General features: G+C 42.1%; 1 protein-coding gene across 1 annotated transcript in view; it reads left to right on the top strand.

Annotated features, from left to right (window-relative positions):
* TRPM8 (transient receptor potential cation channel subfamily M member 8) overlaps positions 1-16,861 on the top strand; it is a 73,601-nt gene that overhangs the window by 11,728 nt on the left and 45,012 nt on the right. The window contains exons 5-10 of the mRNA XM_045867312.2: positions 32-204; positions 6,414-6,588; positions 7,606-7,673; positions 9,759-9,956; positions 15,421-15,523; positions 16,636-16,754. Coding sequence (XP_045723268.2) covers positions 32-204; positions 6,414-6,588; positions 7,606-7,673; positions 9,759-9,956; positions 15,421-15,523; positions 16,636-16,754 — 836 coding nt within the window. The remainder of the gene's footprint in view (positions 1-31; positions 205-6,413; positions 6,589-7,605; positions 7,674-9,758; positions 9,957-15,420; positions 15,524-16,635; positions 16,755-16,861) is intronic.

Consider the following 16,861-nt stretch of genomic DNA (forward strand, 5'->3'; position numbering starts at 1 on the left):
CTGAGCATTTGCTCTCCTCCCTCATTGACAGGCGCCTGGATTCTCACTGGAGGCACCCATTATGGCCTGATGAAGTACATCGGGGAGGTGGTGAGAGACAACACCATCAGCAGGAATTCAGAGGAGAACATTGTAGCCATTGGCATAGCGGCTTGGGGCATGGTCTCCAACAGGGACACCCTCCTCAGGAATTGCGATGCTGAGGTATGGGACAGGAGGAGGGATGGGACAGGCGGAGGTCTGTGAGGTCACGTGGGAGAAAGACCATGGCATGAGGCTCTGGCCTGAACACTGTGGCTCTGTGATGGGGCCAGCTCATGGGGAAGTCAGCCTTACAAGGAGCACCTTTGGGACAGACAATTAAAAACAAGGATGACATGGATACCTGGGTGGTGCAGTCGGTTAAACTTCCGATTCTTGATTTCGGCTCAGGTCATGATCTCAGGGTCACGAGATCGAGCCCTGCGTCTGGCTCTGAGTCTGTGGGCATGGAGCCTGCTCAGGATTCTCTCTTTCCCTCTATCCCGTGCCCCCCCAACTCTCCCTCTCTAAAAAACAACAACAAATCCCCCCAAAACAACCAGCAACAAAAAACCCCCAAAACCAAAACCTCCCCCCCCCCAAAAAAAAACAAGGATGACACAATCAAAGAAGTCCTGAGAAGGAATTACTAAAGGGTGTGTCTTGTTTATTAAAATTTCTTGCTGACAATATCATGTTGAAGTCAGATTCTTTATTCTTTATAACCATGACCTGAGTCTGTCCCAGGAGGGCTCAGCCCTGGCCACCATACCTTTATTGCTTGGCCACACTCACAGGAATTGCTGTGAACCCTGGTTAATCTGGCATTAAGGGAGCTGTGAACAGTTTTCCCCTCAAAGTTTCCTGTGAGCATATTTAGAGAGTAATCAACATACATTTCATATTGTAAATGCAAGGTAGACGTATGAGGTTTTGTATCAAGTGTAGAATTTTGAAAACAGCATTTCTAGTGAGTTGAAAACCTCCTTAAGCAATGGGTGATGTCTACCTAGAAGCTTTGGACCAGATGTTCAGAAATCCCAATTTAATCTACAACTTCTTCCACCTGGGACTCCTTGGAAGTTTAGGTGGTAAATGTTCAGAATTTTTAGAATTATTCTGGTTCTTTTATTTTTATTTTAAAAGATTTCATTTATTTATTTAGAAAGCTAGAGCAGGGGGAGGGGCAGAGGGAGAGGGAGAGAGAGAGAATCTCAAGCAGAGTCCACATAGAGCATGGAGCGTGATGCAGGGCTTGATCTCACGACCCTGAGATCATAACCTGAGCTGAAATCAAGAGTCAGATATTTAATTGACTGAGCCACCCAGGCGTTCCTGGTTCTTTTTATTTTTAAAAATGATATTACTTCTGTGCCTGTTAACATTTCTGAGGTGTGTAAAGGACAGAGGAGAGTGGGGAGCCATTTCTGAGCATTTCCCAGGAGGCAGCAGGTGGGGTGGGAGGAGGAGGGCTTTGCAGAGAGAGTAGACTAGGTGTGAGGAACTTTTCTAGCTAGATAGTCTAGAGCGAGCTCTCTGAGTTTTTATAATAATAGCCGTGTATTATCATGGGATGGATTAACTGTGCAGAATGAATGGTAGCTTTTATTATTATTTCTAGATGCTCAGCCGGGGTGGCAAAATCATCTCTCATCAAATGCCGACTTCAGGGGTCAGAGTGGCCTGGGGTAGGATTCTGAGGAGAGTGGCAGGCGGGGTGGGAAAGAATGCAGTGTTTATCGCTTAGCCATGTTTGTCCTGGGCATCAGCTTAGTGTTGTATAATCACCATTGCCGTGGTGATACATTCCATATATGAATTCATAAAATCACAAGAACAACCCCGTAAAGGAGGTACTTTCCACCCCTGGATTGGAACAGCAACGAAAAAAGACTTCAGTATTTCTCTGGTGGCATCCTCTATCAACAAGTAAAATGTGAAATGAATATGTAAAGACTAAATAGAGAGTTCCAATCACTTGGAAATTAAGAAAGAAACAAATGAACAACATCTTGCTAAATAACTATTGGATCAAAAATATAATCGCAGATCACTTAGAAAGCAATGGAAATGAAAACATTGTATGTTAGGACTGACAGTATATGGCTAAAGCTGCACTCAGAGTGGAATGCATTGCCCTATACCTTTATTAGCAAAAATCAAGAAAATAATTCAATAATAATAATAATAATATGTAAAATTATTTAATCTTCACAACAATGAAGTTAACAATGCGCTAAGTGCTACTATTACCTTCTCATTACAGATGAGAAAACTAAGTCATAGAGAAAGTAAGAAGCTTTCTTTATTCACATGGCTAGTAAGTGTCAGAGCCATGGTTCATGGTCTTTTAGCCACCACAGTGTCCAAATTAATAGGTTTGAAAAATAATACCACTAACAACACTTGAGAAGGAGGAAAAGAATAATATTCCATCAGAAATAAATTAATTAGAAAAGAAAAAAGTGGAAGAATAGAAATATTCTTTATTCTCTGAAATCATTTTAACAATTTAATTAAGGAATAAATAGAACTAAGAAATCAAATATAATAATAAATATTGAGAAAAATTGTACAGAAATGACAAACAACCGTATGTCAATACATTTGAAAATCTCACGGAAATTTTTCTGTAAAACTATCATTTCCAAAAGCTGATTCAACAAGAACTAGAAAATCTGATTAGATGAATATCAGTGAATGACCTGAGAGGGAAATAAAAATCTTTAAAATTGCCCTGGGCTAGATGATTTCACCCAGAAAAAATTTTAAAAGTCTATTAAGAGTTAATTTAAAAAATGGTTGTGGTCTCCAACACATACAGAAGCATGAGATCCTTATAAATTGCTGCAGAAAGATCAAATCTGAGCCCTTTCAGGAAAACCATTTCAAAATTTGTATCAAGTGCATGAAGACTGTTCATACCATAATTATAAATATCACTAGAGAATTTTATATTTAGACATTATTAAAACATTATTAAAATATTTCTGATAATATCAAGAATTGACATAAGCCTAAATACCTAGTAATATCAAGAACAGAGGGATCTTCAGGTAGATTACTGTATAAACATGAAGGAAAATGGTGCAAAATAATATTTCCAAAGATTTTCTGGTAATATAGAAAATATTTGCAGTTTTAAATAGAAAATTATGAAAACAAAGTAAATTAATCTATATGCTTAAGAAAGACATAAGTACACTAAAGTCTTGATGGTGATTATCACTGAGTTGTGGAATTAAGCATGATTTTAATTTTTCTTGTACTTTTCTGCATTTTTCATGCTTCCTACAATGAGTATGTATTATTTTTAGATATTCAGATTATAGCACTAGTTTTTATTCCTTTAATATGTCTGTTAATGATACTCTCTAGTGACTTAGAGTAGTTTCATAGCAAACTCATATGATCTTGTGGTCAACTTCTTTGTTTCTTTTCTGTCTTCCCTGAAAAATAGTGCTTGGTCTTTTGCATAAGTTGAACCCAGTAGTTGTTCACAATAACTTTGTCGACCATATCGTCCCATGAGGTTTCTATTCATGGCTTCATTACAACAAACCCTGCTACTAGTAGATGGGCTTTACCAGGACCCAGATTGAGCTGGCCTGAAACAATACCAGGTTTCACAAACACTGAAGTTTTATTCCTCTGGAGTCAGTGTTAAACTGCCAAAAGTATTGTTGCATTATATATGTACAAAAAGAGCTCACGCCTCTCCTATTCTTGTTACTTAAACTTTAAAATCCCTTTGTCAAAGTACAACCACATAGGGACACCTGGGTGGCTCAGTCGTTAAGCGCCTGGCTTCGGCTCAGGTCATGATCCCAGGGTTCTGGGATCGAGCCCCACATCGGGCTCCCTGCTCAGCAGAGAGTCTGCTTCTCCCTCTCCCTCTGCCTGCCACTCCCACTGCTTGTTCTCTCTCTTATCAAATAAATAAATAAAATCTTAAAAAAAAAAAGTACAACCACAAAAGCAAACCATAAGGCAAAACAACACAAAATTTCACACTCACTGAGTGGGTTCATGTTAAAACCTATAAACCAATGCAGGAAAATTGAAATTCTGTAATATCAAGTCTTCTTCCAGTGTTAGGATATGTCCCTCAATTTATGCAAGTCCGTGTCTTTGAGGAAAATTTTACAGTTTTCCTCATTAGGACCTACATATTTCTTCTTAATATCATTTCTAGAGATTTTACATTTTTGTTATTATTGTGAATGGGGTCTTTATTCACTGTAATTTTGGAAGAGATTTTCATGTAAAGAGGGATTTATTTGTTGTTTTGAATAAAATGTTTTATGAACTCCTTTTTTTTTGTTCTAATAGTTCTTCAGTAGATTCACTAGGTATTCTATGTTTGCAACCGTATCACTGGTAAATAGTGTTACTTTTATTTTATTTTTTTAAAGATATTATTTATTTGAGAGAGAGAGAGAGAGTGAGAGAGAGCATGAGAGGGAGGAGGGCCAGAGGGAGAAGCAGACTCCCCGCTGAGCAGGGAGCCCGATGCGGGACTCGATCCCGGGACTCCAGGATCATGACCTGAGCCGAAGGCAGTCGTTTAACCAACTGAGCCACCCAGGCGCCCCAAATAGTGTTACTTTTAAACATAACTCTTTCATTTAATTATACCTTGCATTTTTTGCTTATCCTGATGCCTGGGCTAAAATGTCCAGAGTAATGTTAAATAACAGCGATGATAATAGGTATCCCAACAGGCATCCCAAATACCTGGTATCATAGTGGTGGAAACGAGACTAGTATTTTCACCATAAATAGGATTTGGTGAAAGCTTCAATAAACATATATTTTAAGAAAGTACCATAAGGCATCATCCTTTTATTTCTAGTTTTATAATTTTTTTAAATCGAGAATGAATATTGAGTACCAAATGTTTTTTGCATCTGTTGGGTTGCTATTTTTTCCCTTTAAACCATGATCTAATGGACTGAGTTCTGGAAACAATGTTAATTATTCCTTAATAAACCTACTGGGTTTATTTAGCCACTGTTAGGAGTTTTATATCCTCATTCATTAGAGAGCATGGTCTTTGGCTTTTCCTTTTGTGATTCTTTCCTTGTTAAGGTTTTGGAATTCGTGTTGTGTTCTGGAAGAGTGTAAATGGAATATGAATGCTTTGTTCCAGGAAAGTGTGTAGGGCTCCTCTGTAATTTGCCTGGATGCCTGTCTTGCCCATATTATCCTATCTGTTATTTCCAGGACTCTCCTGATTAGAGCTCCTGGCTGGGCGAGGACCACTTTGAAAAGAGAACTGTAACATTTGAAATTTTTTTTCATTCTTCCTTTGCTCTGATTGGATATATATGCCATTAATAGAGTCAGTCAACCTTCCTCTCCTCATTGAATTTTCGACTTCACTTGTATTCTTAGAATTCAGATTGAACATCTTTTAATGCAGCCCTAATACTTGAAGAACTAAACACCTTTGAATGGGACACGGGGGTCAGGAGCTCCTTTGTTGATGCTCTCCCAGCTGTTGTTTATTCCATGGTATTAAGTGTTAGGACAAAATATCTGTTTAATTGTTTCCTTTTCTGGTCCTGTAACTATGGGCTTCTAAAGAGCAGAGACCCCATCTTGTTCATTTTCTAACTCATAGACCCTGGCAAAGGTGTTGGCATATGATAGATTCCAGACAAATATATATGTGTCTATATCAATGTCTACCTCTACCTGCATTCAGACAGACAGACAGACACACACACACACAAGTCTATGTACGTATGTGTGTGTATGTGTACAAAAATACATGCACACACACATATATGTGTGTGCATCTGGATATACACACATACACACATAAATGCACATACACACACTTCCTTGAATCCTGTCAGTTTCAATGAATTTATACAAATGAGCACAGGGCAATGGAATAAGAACTGAAGTGGGAATCTGATCCTTACACTGTCACTGGCCATTTATGTGACAACGGGCAAGTGACCCAACCATTCTGAACCTTCATTTCTTCATATTTAAAATGAAGTCCTGTACTATAAGATCTCTAAGACCCTTCTGAACTTAGGACTCTGGGAGGAGACATCACTATAGTTGAACCTGAAGGGTTAGCCTTAATATTAACATATAAAAATGTTATCATGCGCGTTGACGAACAAATAAATCTCATAAACAAGATTCTCTGTACTTTTGGGGCACCTGGGTGGCTCAGTCGTTAAGTGTCTGCCTTCGGCTCAGGTCATGGTCCTGGGGTCCTGGGATCGGGCCCCACATCAGGCTCCCTGCTCAGCAGGAAGCTTTCTTCTCCCTCTCCCACTTCCCCTTGCTTGTGTTCCTTCTCTGGCTGTGCCTCTCTCTGTCAAATAAATAAATAAAATCTTAACAAAAGGATTCTCTGTGCTTCTCAGGGATATTTTTCGGCTCAGTACATAATGGATGACTTCAAGAGAGACCCTCTGTACATCCTGGACAACAATCACACCCATCTGCTGCTCGTGGACAATGGCTGCCACGGACATCCTACAGTTGAAGCAAAACTCCGGAATCAGCTGGAGAAGTACATCTCCGAGCGCACTATTCAAGGTCAGGATTTAGGAGGTGGATCTTACACAGACATATTATCAAGAGCAGTAGCAACAACACCAACAACAGCTAGCCACCAGTCTTTGAGTGAAGCATGGTGAACCCACTCAATTAGGTGTCCTATGGCCAAAGAGGAACTGTTATTTCTCTTCTTTTCCGTGACTGTACCTGAAATGCTGCCTTGTCACACTCTGGTTTGTCAGTACAGAAAACCTGCTGTCTCTTCTTCTGCTAGACAACATTTAAGAACAAATAAAATCCATAATGGCAAACCTGAGCTTATGAAACAATGCAGTTAGCTAGGGTAAAAATGATAAAAACCAACCCGTTAGCTCAACAGTTGGATGGGTTATGTGTTTGAATCTTGGCGATTTCTATATAATAGAACCACCTAAAATATCGGTTTCAAGGGAAGAATGCAGCAGTTGAGTGAAAGCCTTTATTTGCCTTGGGAAGTGACAAATTCTCTCTCTCTTACCACTGTTGAGATGTTGGTGTTGAGATATGTCTTATTATGGAACCAGAGTACCTCACGATGTAGTAGTGATAGACTCCATAACAGGGACATATTGGAGATGTTTTCAACATCTTTTTCCTTTCTTAGTGGGACATACATGAAGGAAGACATTTATATATGTAATACTCTTTCTTGAGAGAACATAGTTATGCAAATTTTTCACCCACTCAAGAAAGCATAGGATTATGCAAATCAGCGAGAGTGTATTATTGTAAGGATAAACTTGAACTTGGTCTAATATATATTAGCCAAAGTAAATCACTCACAGACTTCAGCATTTTAAATATCGGTAACAAATCGCAACGTGACCTGTGTCATACTGGTTTGGGGTGCAGAGACACATCAATCATGATCAACGGAGAGATAGTCAAGTCCGAGATCTGCCGCCATCACCCCACACCCTGGGCTCTTTGGAACAGAAGCTCCTGGTCTGCTTCTTCTTTAGATAGGTGAGTATTTCTAATGAGCCCAGAGTAAGTTTTATTTTTTATGCCTTACAGATTCCAACTATGGTGGCAAGATCCCCATTGTGTGTTTTGCCCAAGGAGGTGGCAAAGAGACTTTGAAGGTGAGTCTCGATTTGGTTTTCTAGAAAATTGATCAACAAGCTAACCCAGCAAATTTTTATTTTCAGAGCTTTGGAGCTCACGTAATTCAACCTGACTAATTTCTTTTACTACGGCAAGTAGGTAGTTGTATTTTCACAATACAGCGTTCCCTAACAGTCCAGAGGAGACTTCGGAAGAACATGAATAGCTTATATACCTAATGTTGGCTTTGGCCATCAGCCCATCAAGGAGAAGGGTTGACATTAACTCATAAGACTTACAGATAATAACCAGCATATATATTGGAAAACCATGGCCACCCCATCTACATGGAGATGAGCTGTGATCATACACAGACAAATTGGGGTTCCTAGACCACCAAAGGCCCATCCATGTGCTTCCTGGGCCTGCAAGGACTGAACCCCCATAAGAAGAAACCCCGAGCCCTAAGTGACTCTGGGATCACAGAAAGCTTCCTGGACGATTCTGCACCTGCAGTGTTGAGCAGTGGAGCAGGGAATTCTGCTTCCCACCCCATCTGTGTTACTCTGATGTTTCTGAGTTCCTGTTACCGGCAGCCGGGCTTCTGCCTGACCTTTTAGAAAGCATCAGTGTGATTGCATTCTTGTTGGTATTTGAAGGCATGCATATCATGTTGAAGATCTCACTGTTTTAGCAGTAGGACTTCACAAGAAAGTGATTTTTAACTCCTCCTTTTAATTAATTTCCACGTTGATTTGCCTACCCGCTGTATCCTCTATCCTGTGTATCACGATTCTTGATCCTCTCCACTCCCACCGACTCTCCTCCTGGAGTTACACGTAATTCCTGTTCAAGTTATTTGGAATCATAATCTAGCACTTTGTTTATTCTTTTATGTAACAATGGCCTATTCATTCATTCATTCATTCATTCACACATATTTATTGAGCACCTACTGTGAGATCTCCTGCTGAGACCATTGTTAAATGAAAGTTTTGAGGGAAAGACTTTTCAGGGAAAAATTAAAGATTTTTTGAAATTGTCAGTATGTGAATGCTTGAAGAGCAGAAGAAGAGAGGAAGAGAGATGGAGAGAAAGGAATTGAAAGATGGTTATGTTTACTAGCTCTCTTTCAAATTTTAGGTTTAGAATTCTCTGATTTCCAGAGAACCACTGGGGCGCAGGCACTGAAGTTCTGTGACATTTCCCCCAAATGGCTGTGCGGCCAGTAACCACACCCAGGACAGGGGACAGGAGAGAGGAAGGACAGGTCTCTGTCTGATCACCCTACTCTGAGGGAGCTGTCCCTGTCTGATCACCCTACTCTGGCCCCAGCATGTGGACACCCGTCCGCAGGGCAGGCAGTGGGGTGCAGAGCTGGAAACATCCCTCTGCCCCCCAGGATGAGGCACCCTGTGCTCTATGGGCGATGTGTTCTCCAGGAAGGTGTTTAGTCTCTGCTAAAGACAGGGGCTCCACAGTTTCTTCTGTGCATATAGATCACTGTGTCTTGCTGTCAAGTGATTTAAAATTCTTAAGACCTATAAAAGCCTCTGTGGTTTTTATAAAGGAAATAATAAAAGCATGGTGTGTATATATCTGGGAAACAAATTTAATTTTATTCTCTTTTCATAAAAGGAGTAAAGAAAATTATTTGGGAATTATAAGGGAAATATGTGTCAACATAATACAAAATATATGGCTGCCGCTTTGAAGGTATTTTCATACCTTAAAAGTATGAATGTGATAACCTCTGTCAGATAAGTTGTCAACGATAATATTGAATACTGTTTTAGGAGTTGTCATGCATATCTAGGATGTCAGTATTTGGAATGATGATTTTGTATATAGAGGTATTTTAAGCATTTATTTATGGAGAACTTAAGCTCGTGACACGTGTCCTTATTATGGGAATTGGTATTAACACAGGATATAATATAACTGGCTTATGTTCATTTATAGACAGTTGCAAATACTTGGTTTGCTTGTGACTAAAATAAAACCCCAAAGGAAGAAGTGCAGAGATATGTCAACGTGTCTGGTGGACCAGTTTGGTCCTGGAGCACGTTCGGTCGGTCATCAGTGTGTCTTCCATCTGGCCAACTCTGTCTCCTGTTTCCCAGGCCATCAACACATCCATCAAAAGTAAAATCCCCTGTGTGGTGGTGGAAGGCTCAGGGCAGATTGCGGATGTGATTGCGAGCCTGGTGGAGGTGGAGGACGCCCTGACGTCATCCATGGTCAAGGAGAAGCTCGTGCGCTTCTTACCCCGCACGGTGTCCCGGCTGCCTGAGGAGGAGACTGAGAGTTGGATCAAATGGGTGAGCTGTAGGGGGCTTCTGGGGGCTGAGAAGAAGAGAGTCAAGTTCATGGCAGGGAGGAAGCTGTAAGTGCCCGACTCCCCTAGAACTGCGGCTGTTTTGTCCATTCTCAGTGACACTGAAGCGATACTCTGGCCCAAACCAGGTCTCTTACTGCTCATAAAAGTTAAATAATTCGCCAAGTGTCCATACCTGGTAAGGGGTGGCATTCAGGTTCAGACTCAAGTCTGTTAGCCAAGCTGGTAATCATTTTATGCCATGACTTCAATAGACGGTTAGCTTCTGAGTTTTGTGTGTGTCAGGGGAGCAGAGGAAAGAAATCCCTGGTAATCATGCTTTAGAACTGCAGATGCTAAACAGTCTACATCCACCGGAGATGTTGTTACTACAAAATAATTGCCTTTCTAAGTTAACTGGCCCATGATTCAATTCAGAATGTCTCCCCTTTCTCATCAGATCATGTAAGAAATGTGTACTTACCAGAATCTCTATTATACTTCCTATGGCTAAGCCTATAGAACTATTTTGACATAGTACCATGGCTTCTAACTATTCTGTTTTGTGAATGCTGTTGACTTGAACTGACTTGCATTTCCTTGACTGCTCAGTTCATTAGAAAGCCCACATTAGTATTAGTGGGTGCATTCACATCAGCTCATTCCAGAATGGCCTTCGATGTTTGGATATTTTTTAGGAGTATGTGCTGCCACTTGGGAATTTTTCCATAAAGGAAATAACAAGCTAGACAACGAGAGAGTTATTTTAGTCCTAGAGTCCATTTCGTCATGAGAGTTCAAGGTTGAATTTAGCATAAAACAATATTCTTTAACTAGACTGGCATTTCAACAGTATTTAGTTGTGAAAGCACCTCAAAACATCCAGTGCAGCAAACTGAAACCCTAGGATAGGGAAGGTAGTCTTGCTTGTGGTAGCTTCTGCCATTGTTTAAGGCAAACCTGGATGAACCAAATCCTTGTAAATCATGAGAAAAATCAACCCAGCCTTCTAGGCTGCCCGGTTCTCTGTGGTAAATTAACACACAGTGGGACCCTATTGGTCTTATTTAATTTCAGATGAATGGACAGTTAGCTGATAATTCTGGTGAGGTGCAGTGGGGTCGAAGTGATCAGGAAGCAAGTCCTTTCTGGATTAAGCTTTATTACCTTAAATTTAGAATTTAAAAACGAAGATGCATCTTCTTCCAGAGTCAATGTTGGTGCTGAATGATGGCCTGCCCCACGAATGCTTGTATGATATTCCTACGTGAATTATTGCATTTTCCAGATTCTACTAAAAATGTAAAGCTGGGGGTTTTATATTAAAGTTCATGTTGGGATTTTCTTGTATCTTGGCCAAATCCAGTTGAGAGACAGACACAAGAATCAGGCAAATAGAGATCAAATTTTATCAGCTTCATTGATGATGAAGGCAAAGTTGACAGATGCGGCTTAGGGGTGTAGTCGTAATGGGCTTCCTGGTGCTCAGCCCCAGAATGAGACAGATGAGCCCACCCAGCCATAGATAGCGGCTGCCTTCTCCCAGGCTAGGTGTGTGGCTGATGGCAGACTGGAGCACTAGCACTCTGCAAAGAGCAGATCCCAACAAAGAAGCAGGAAAGTGCTGGCCAGGCAAGGTGAAAGTTACCAATCAGACATGTCACTCCCCCACCCTGAGTGGGAGTAAGCAAAGGGGTGGAGAATATCACGGGGCTTGATTCGGATGGAGCCTGCTCTGCATGGAAATATGTGGGTAAGGAATAGGAGTCCTCCCTCCCCAAAGTGGTTATACAGTTTTGATTCTCCACATATGGAGACCTAAATGGTCTGAGTCAATCCAAACATCAGCAGAGCAATCCCAGAGACACTGTGTGTTGAGCATTGTACTCAAGGTGTTTTCCCATGATGGATGGAAGAAATTTAGGGGTTGGTTCAAGGATATCCACAGAGGAAGAAATAGACAACTCTTAGCTTACCCACCAAAAATGGCCCTGAGTCCTCTCCAGTGCCTTTTCTCTCACTCATGCAAGTTGGCTTGAAGAATCTGAGCCAGGTCATGTCCAAAGAACGGAGGCCATCTCATGGGTCCCCCACCCTCGATGAGGGATTTTGATTTCTATTTTCAGAAAGCTATTACAGAAATCTGAAATAGGCTAAAAATGAGACACATTTCACTTATCCTTTCTGGGATTCGTACCTCATTCATATTCCTATCTAATATGCTAATGATCCACCATAATTATGAGCATGTCAGAAGACATCCATCAATAATAAAAATTAGTCCAGCATTTTAATTATGCACTTATATGAAGGTTTGCAATTGGTACAGATTTCCCGAAAGACCAAGCTCAAGAGAGGAAGTATTAATTAATGAATGTATACATCCAGTCAGATATTAATTGAGCACCCCCCTAGGCTAATTAGGGGTGACCTCACTGATCTTGTGGACGACCAACCCCAAACTCTGAACTCATGGTTTCCTGACCTTTCCAGGGGACCCAGTTTACCTCTCCACTGGGATCATGCTTTCTCTTTCTACCAGTTCACCCAGAGTTGTTCCCCTGTGCCTACTCCTCACCTTCTCAAGAACTTGACCCTCCATAATGTCCCAATCTATCAGTCAGCCTAGATACCATTCATTATGTCAAACTCTTTCATCTACTCATTTATTCAGTTCATATTTATTGAACATATACCATATGCCAGGTTCTGGAATAAGCACTTCAGAAAGAACAGTATACACAATAGGAAGAGTCCTTGTCCTCATAAAGAAAACAGGAATTGGAAAAAAAAGTTTATGTTGAGTAACTACAATATATAGCATAGTATAATATCAAACTGAAATGGGTATGCTAAAGAAAGGTAACATGGGTTCTGAAGGGCATGAGCCAAGGGAGCTCAGCCTGGTATGAAGGGCCTCTCAGGGGAAGACTTCTCAGAGGGGGTGATGTGGGAGCTGTGATCTGAAGGCTGGAGTGAGGACTGGGATTGTAATGGTGAACAGCATGTGCAAAGGTCCTGAGGTGCGAGGCAAGCATGGCCTACCCAATGACCTGGAATACGTCAGTGAAGGTAAAAGTTTCGAGTGGAAGCTGGAGAGCTTGTGAGGGGCCAGGCCAGGCAGCTTCTTGAACACTGTTTAGGTTTGGGTCTTATTCAAGTGGAATGGGAAGCCACTGAAAGGTTGAAGCAGGGTGAGAATGTGGTGAGTTGTGTTCAGGAAAACTCATACTGGCTGTGGTGCACAGATAGGGCTGAAGGAGGCATGAGGGAGGTGTCAGAGAGGGAGACCAGATAGGATTCCCCACAGTTGTCCCTGGTCCCCATCAGTTTGCTCTGTATCCGTATTCACTTTCTCCTTCTTCCTTTTTGTTTGGAAGGAAAAGATGTCTCAGCCCCTCTGTGCTGCCCACCCCCACTTGCGCCCAGAATCTTGGGACCTGGACCCCTCCTGCCTATCATTTGTTTTCTTTTCTTTTTCCTTTCCTTTTTATTTATCTGTCAGAGTCAGAGGGAGAGAGAGAGAGAGAGAGAGAGCACAGGCAGGGGGCGTAGCAGAGGCAGAGGGAGCAGCAGGCTTCCCGCCTAGCAGGGAGCCCGATGCGGGACTCGATCCCAGGACCCTGGGATCATGACCTGAGCCGAAGGCAGACGCTTAACCGACTGAGCCACCCAGGCGTCCCTCCTTTTCTTTTTTTAAAAGATTTTATTTATTTATTTGAGAGACGAGTGAGAGAGAGAGAGAGCACAAGAGAGTGCACAAGTGGGGCGGGGGGAAGGACAGAGAGAGTAGAAGATTTCCTGCTGAGCAGGGAGCCTGATATAGGGCTAGATGCAGGGCTGGATGCGGGCTCGATGCCGGACTCAAGCCCAGGACCCCAGGGTCACAGCCTGAGCTGAAGGCAGACGCTTAACTGACTGAGCCCCTGCCTGTCATTTCTAGTTGGACCCCTTTCCTTCTGCCTGAGCTAGGGCTGCCCGCATGGAGAGAGGACCCTTCCCTTCACGCTCCCCCTCCCCACTGCCCACAGTGAGTGCATCCCTGTGGTTTTCCTTTATTTCCTGGTCACCCCTGGACACTGCATCCTCTGAACTAAGGCCTCCAGCACTGCCTTCCCTGCAGCCCGAACTGTCCCTTCTAACGTTCAAATCCAAGGTCATGCCTGCTGCACTGCTTCCACCTTCCCACCCTGGCCCGAGACCTTCCTCCGCCTGTCCAGGCGAGACTCTCTGCAGTTCCAGATCCTCATTTCCAAATGTTGCCGGGCCCCCATCCCCAACCTGGAGCTCAGTAAACCGAAACCAGGCTGGCTTCCTCCTCCAGAGGAGATCTGCCTCGGCAAGCTCTGGCCAAGCTCAACGATGCCTGAAGCCTTGGGATCAGGTTTTAAAATTAAATATTACGGAAAAATTGCAAAGGATAACAACAAATTCCTTATGTCTTTATCCAATTACCAAGTCCTCTTGGATATTGTTCGCATTGGACTTTTCCTTCCCATGGGTTAAGCCCTTATGACCACACTTGGATGGTTTCTATGGCTTTCTGTTGTTCTTTTCTCCTTTATTCACTCATTCAACAATTGAGTGCCTACCATGTGCTGGCTTGGTGACATGTGTGTGCATGTGTGCACGCATGCAAGCACACACACTCATACGTGCACACTCACATGCACACACACCCATGCACACTCACACGCACACACACCCACGCACACACACATGCACACCCACCCACGCACACACACCCATGCACACAGACCCACGCACACTCACATGCACACTCACACGCACACACACCCACGCACACTCACATGCACACACACCCACGCACACAAACCCACACACACACAGTGCACTCTCCCATACATACGCATACCCACGCACACACTCACACACTCACACTCGCATACGCATACTCACAGTGCACACTCTCACATACATATGCACACTCATGCACACACGCACACACTCCACACACACGCTCATACTCACAATGCACACACTCACATACATATGCACATTCACTCACACATTCATGCACACACATGCATACTCACACATGCACACTCTCACGTATGCGCACTCACGAACTCACTCGCACATGCATACTCACAATGCACACACACATGTGCACTCTCACACGCACACTTGCACACTCACTCACACATGCACGCACGCACACACACTCACCCCAGTCCGAGTCTCAGCTCTTCAATGGGGACTTTTTCCCATGTGTTGCTCTTGTTCAACCAGTACTTTGTTCTCATTGTGCTTAAGGACTCATTATTCCAATTCAGATGTTAAGCACCATGAGTGCAGGTGCTGTAGGTGAGGGAAAGGGATCTGGATCACCCCTATGGGCGGTCTTCAAAAAAGGATGGAATAAAAGGTTCTTCACCAAAAGAGAGAAGTTTTTGCTCCTTATGGCTGAAATCAATTGCCTAACTGTGCTCTTTAAATCCTGCCAGCTCAAAGAAATTCTCGAAAGTTCTCACCTATTAACAGTTATTAAAATGGAAGAAGCTGGGGATGAAATTGTGAGCAATGCTATTTCCTATGCTTTGTACAAAGGTGAGTAAAAAATAGCTCCTCTGGAGGTTTCAGCTTTGTGTTGCTTTCTGTGGCTCCTAACGGCCGGCATTTATTTTTTGAACAGCTTTATTGAAATATAATCTTGTACTTAATTTTGGTTATCACGGATTGGAAGCTAGAATAATTACTATTGGCCTACTGAGTTGAATCTCTTTGGTTGAATGTATTTAATAGAACAAGAATTTTTATGTCATTAAAATACTGGTCAAATACGATCCCAGCACTCTCCAAAGCACTGTCTGTAACAGTGATTTAAAATTTTCATCTGAGTCTCAGGAGGTGGTAAAAGCTATGCACCTTTGTCCTAGGGTTTCACATATATGAACACACACGCACACACACTTCACACACATAAATAACTTTGCATTCAGTTTCAGGAATTTACAAATCTCCTGAAGCTTATGAATGAACCTGTTTTAAAATTCTCATCTGTGATCTTTGCTGTCTTAGAATTCCATCAAGGTGGGTGTTACCTGAAGTAAATCGATCCTTGGCAAAGACCATGTAGAGTTGAGCCACCTGATTAATATATGTAAGGTATGCAGAGTAGGGTAAGGTACCTAGGAAGTGTGATGTAAGCATTAACTATTTATTGAATTATTCTTATTGTGTTTGCCGAAATCTGATTGTAAGTGTATTTACTAAAATGGGATTATATTTGTAGAGATACATAGATACAGAATATATTTGCTCTGGAAAAGACATTAGAACATTGTTATAATAGAGCTCATTATTTCGTAGATTTAGATAGAATATAAGTCAGATATGGTCCTTGAAATGTAACATTCATGGAATTTGAATCTATGGAACATATCAATATAGCATAATTACACCATTAGGATTTGAAATGGAAAGATATTATTATGGTTTGAATTGATCCTCATTATATGCTTTAGGACATGCAGAATACGGACAAGAGTGAGTAAAATAAAGAATATATATAAGAATGGGTGAAATGACAGTTCTGAGGGTCTGATTCGAAGAGAACGTGCTTAGAATTTGCTTTATAAATGGCTCTGATAATTGGCTGTGGGATGGTTCCAACTCTCTTTTTTCTGGTGAGTTGATGTTTCCCCCCTATCTTCCTACAGCTTTTAGCACCAATGAACAAGATAAGGATAACTGGAATGGGCAGCTGAAGCTTCTGTTGGAATGGAACCAGCTGGACCTCGCCAATGACGAGATCTTCACCAATGACCGCCGATGGGAGGTAAAGAGCAGCTCCCCCGGGTTAGTCGAGTGTCAGGTCGGGCCTGCTTCTCACGAGGTCTTCAATACCGGATCTTGCAGAGGACTGTCCCCTCTGGTGCCAACCAT

Source organism: Mirounga angustirostris, unplaced genomic scaffold, assembly GCF_029215605.1.
Source record: "Mirounga angustirostris isolate CCGP_5_RB_7025 unplaced genomic scaffold, mMirAng1.0.hap1 SCAF_3, whole genome shotgun sequence".
In the NCBI taxonomy this organism is placed as follows: domain Eukaryota; kingdom Metazoa; phylum Chordata; class Mammalia; order Carnivora; family Phocidae; genus Mirounga; species Mirounga angustirostris.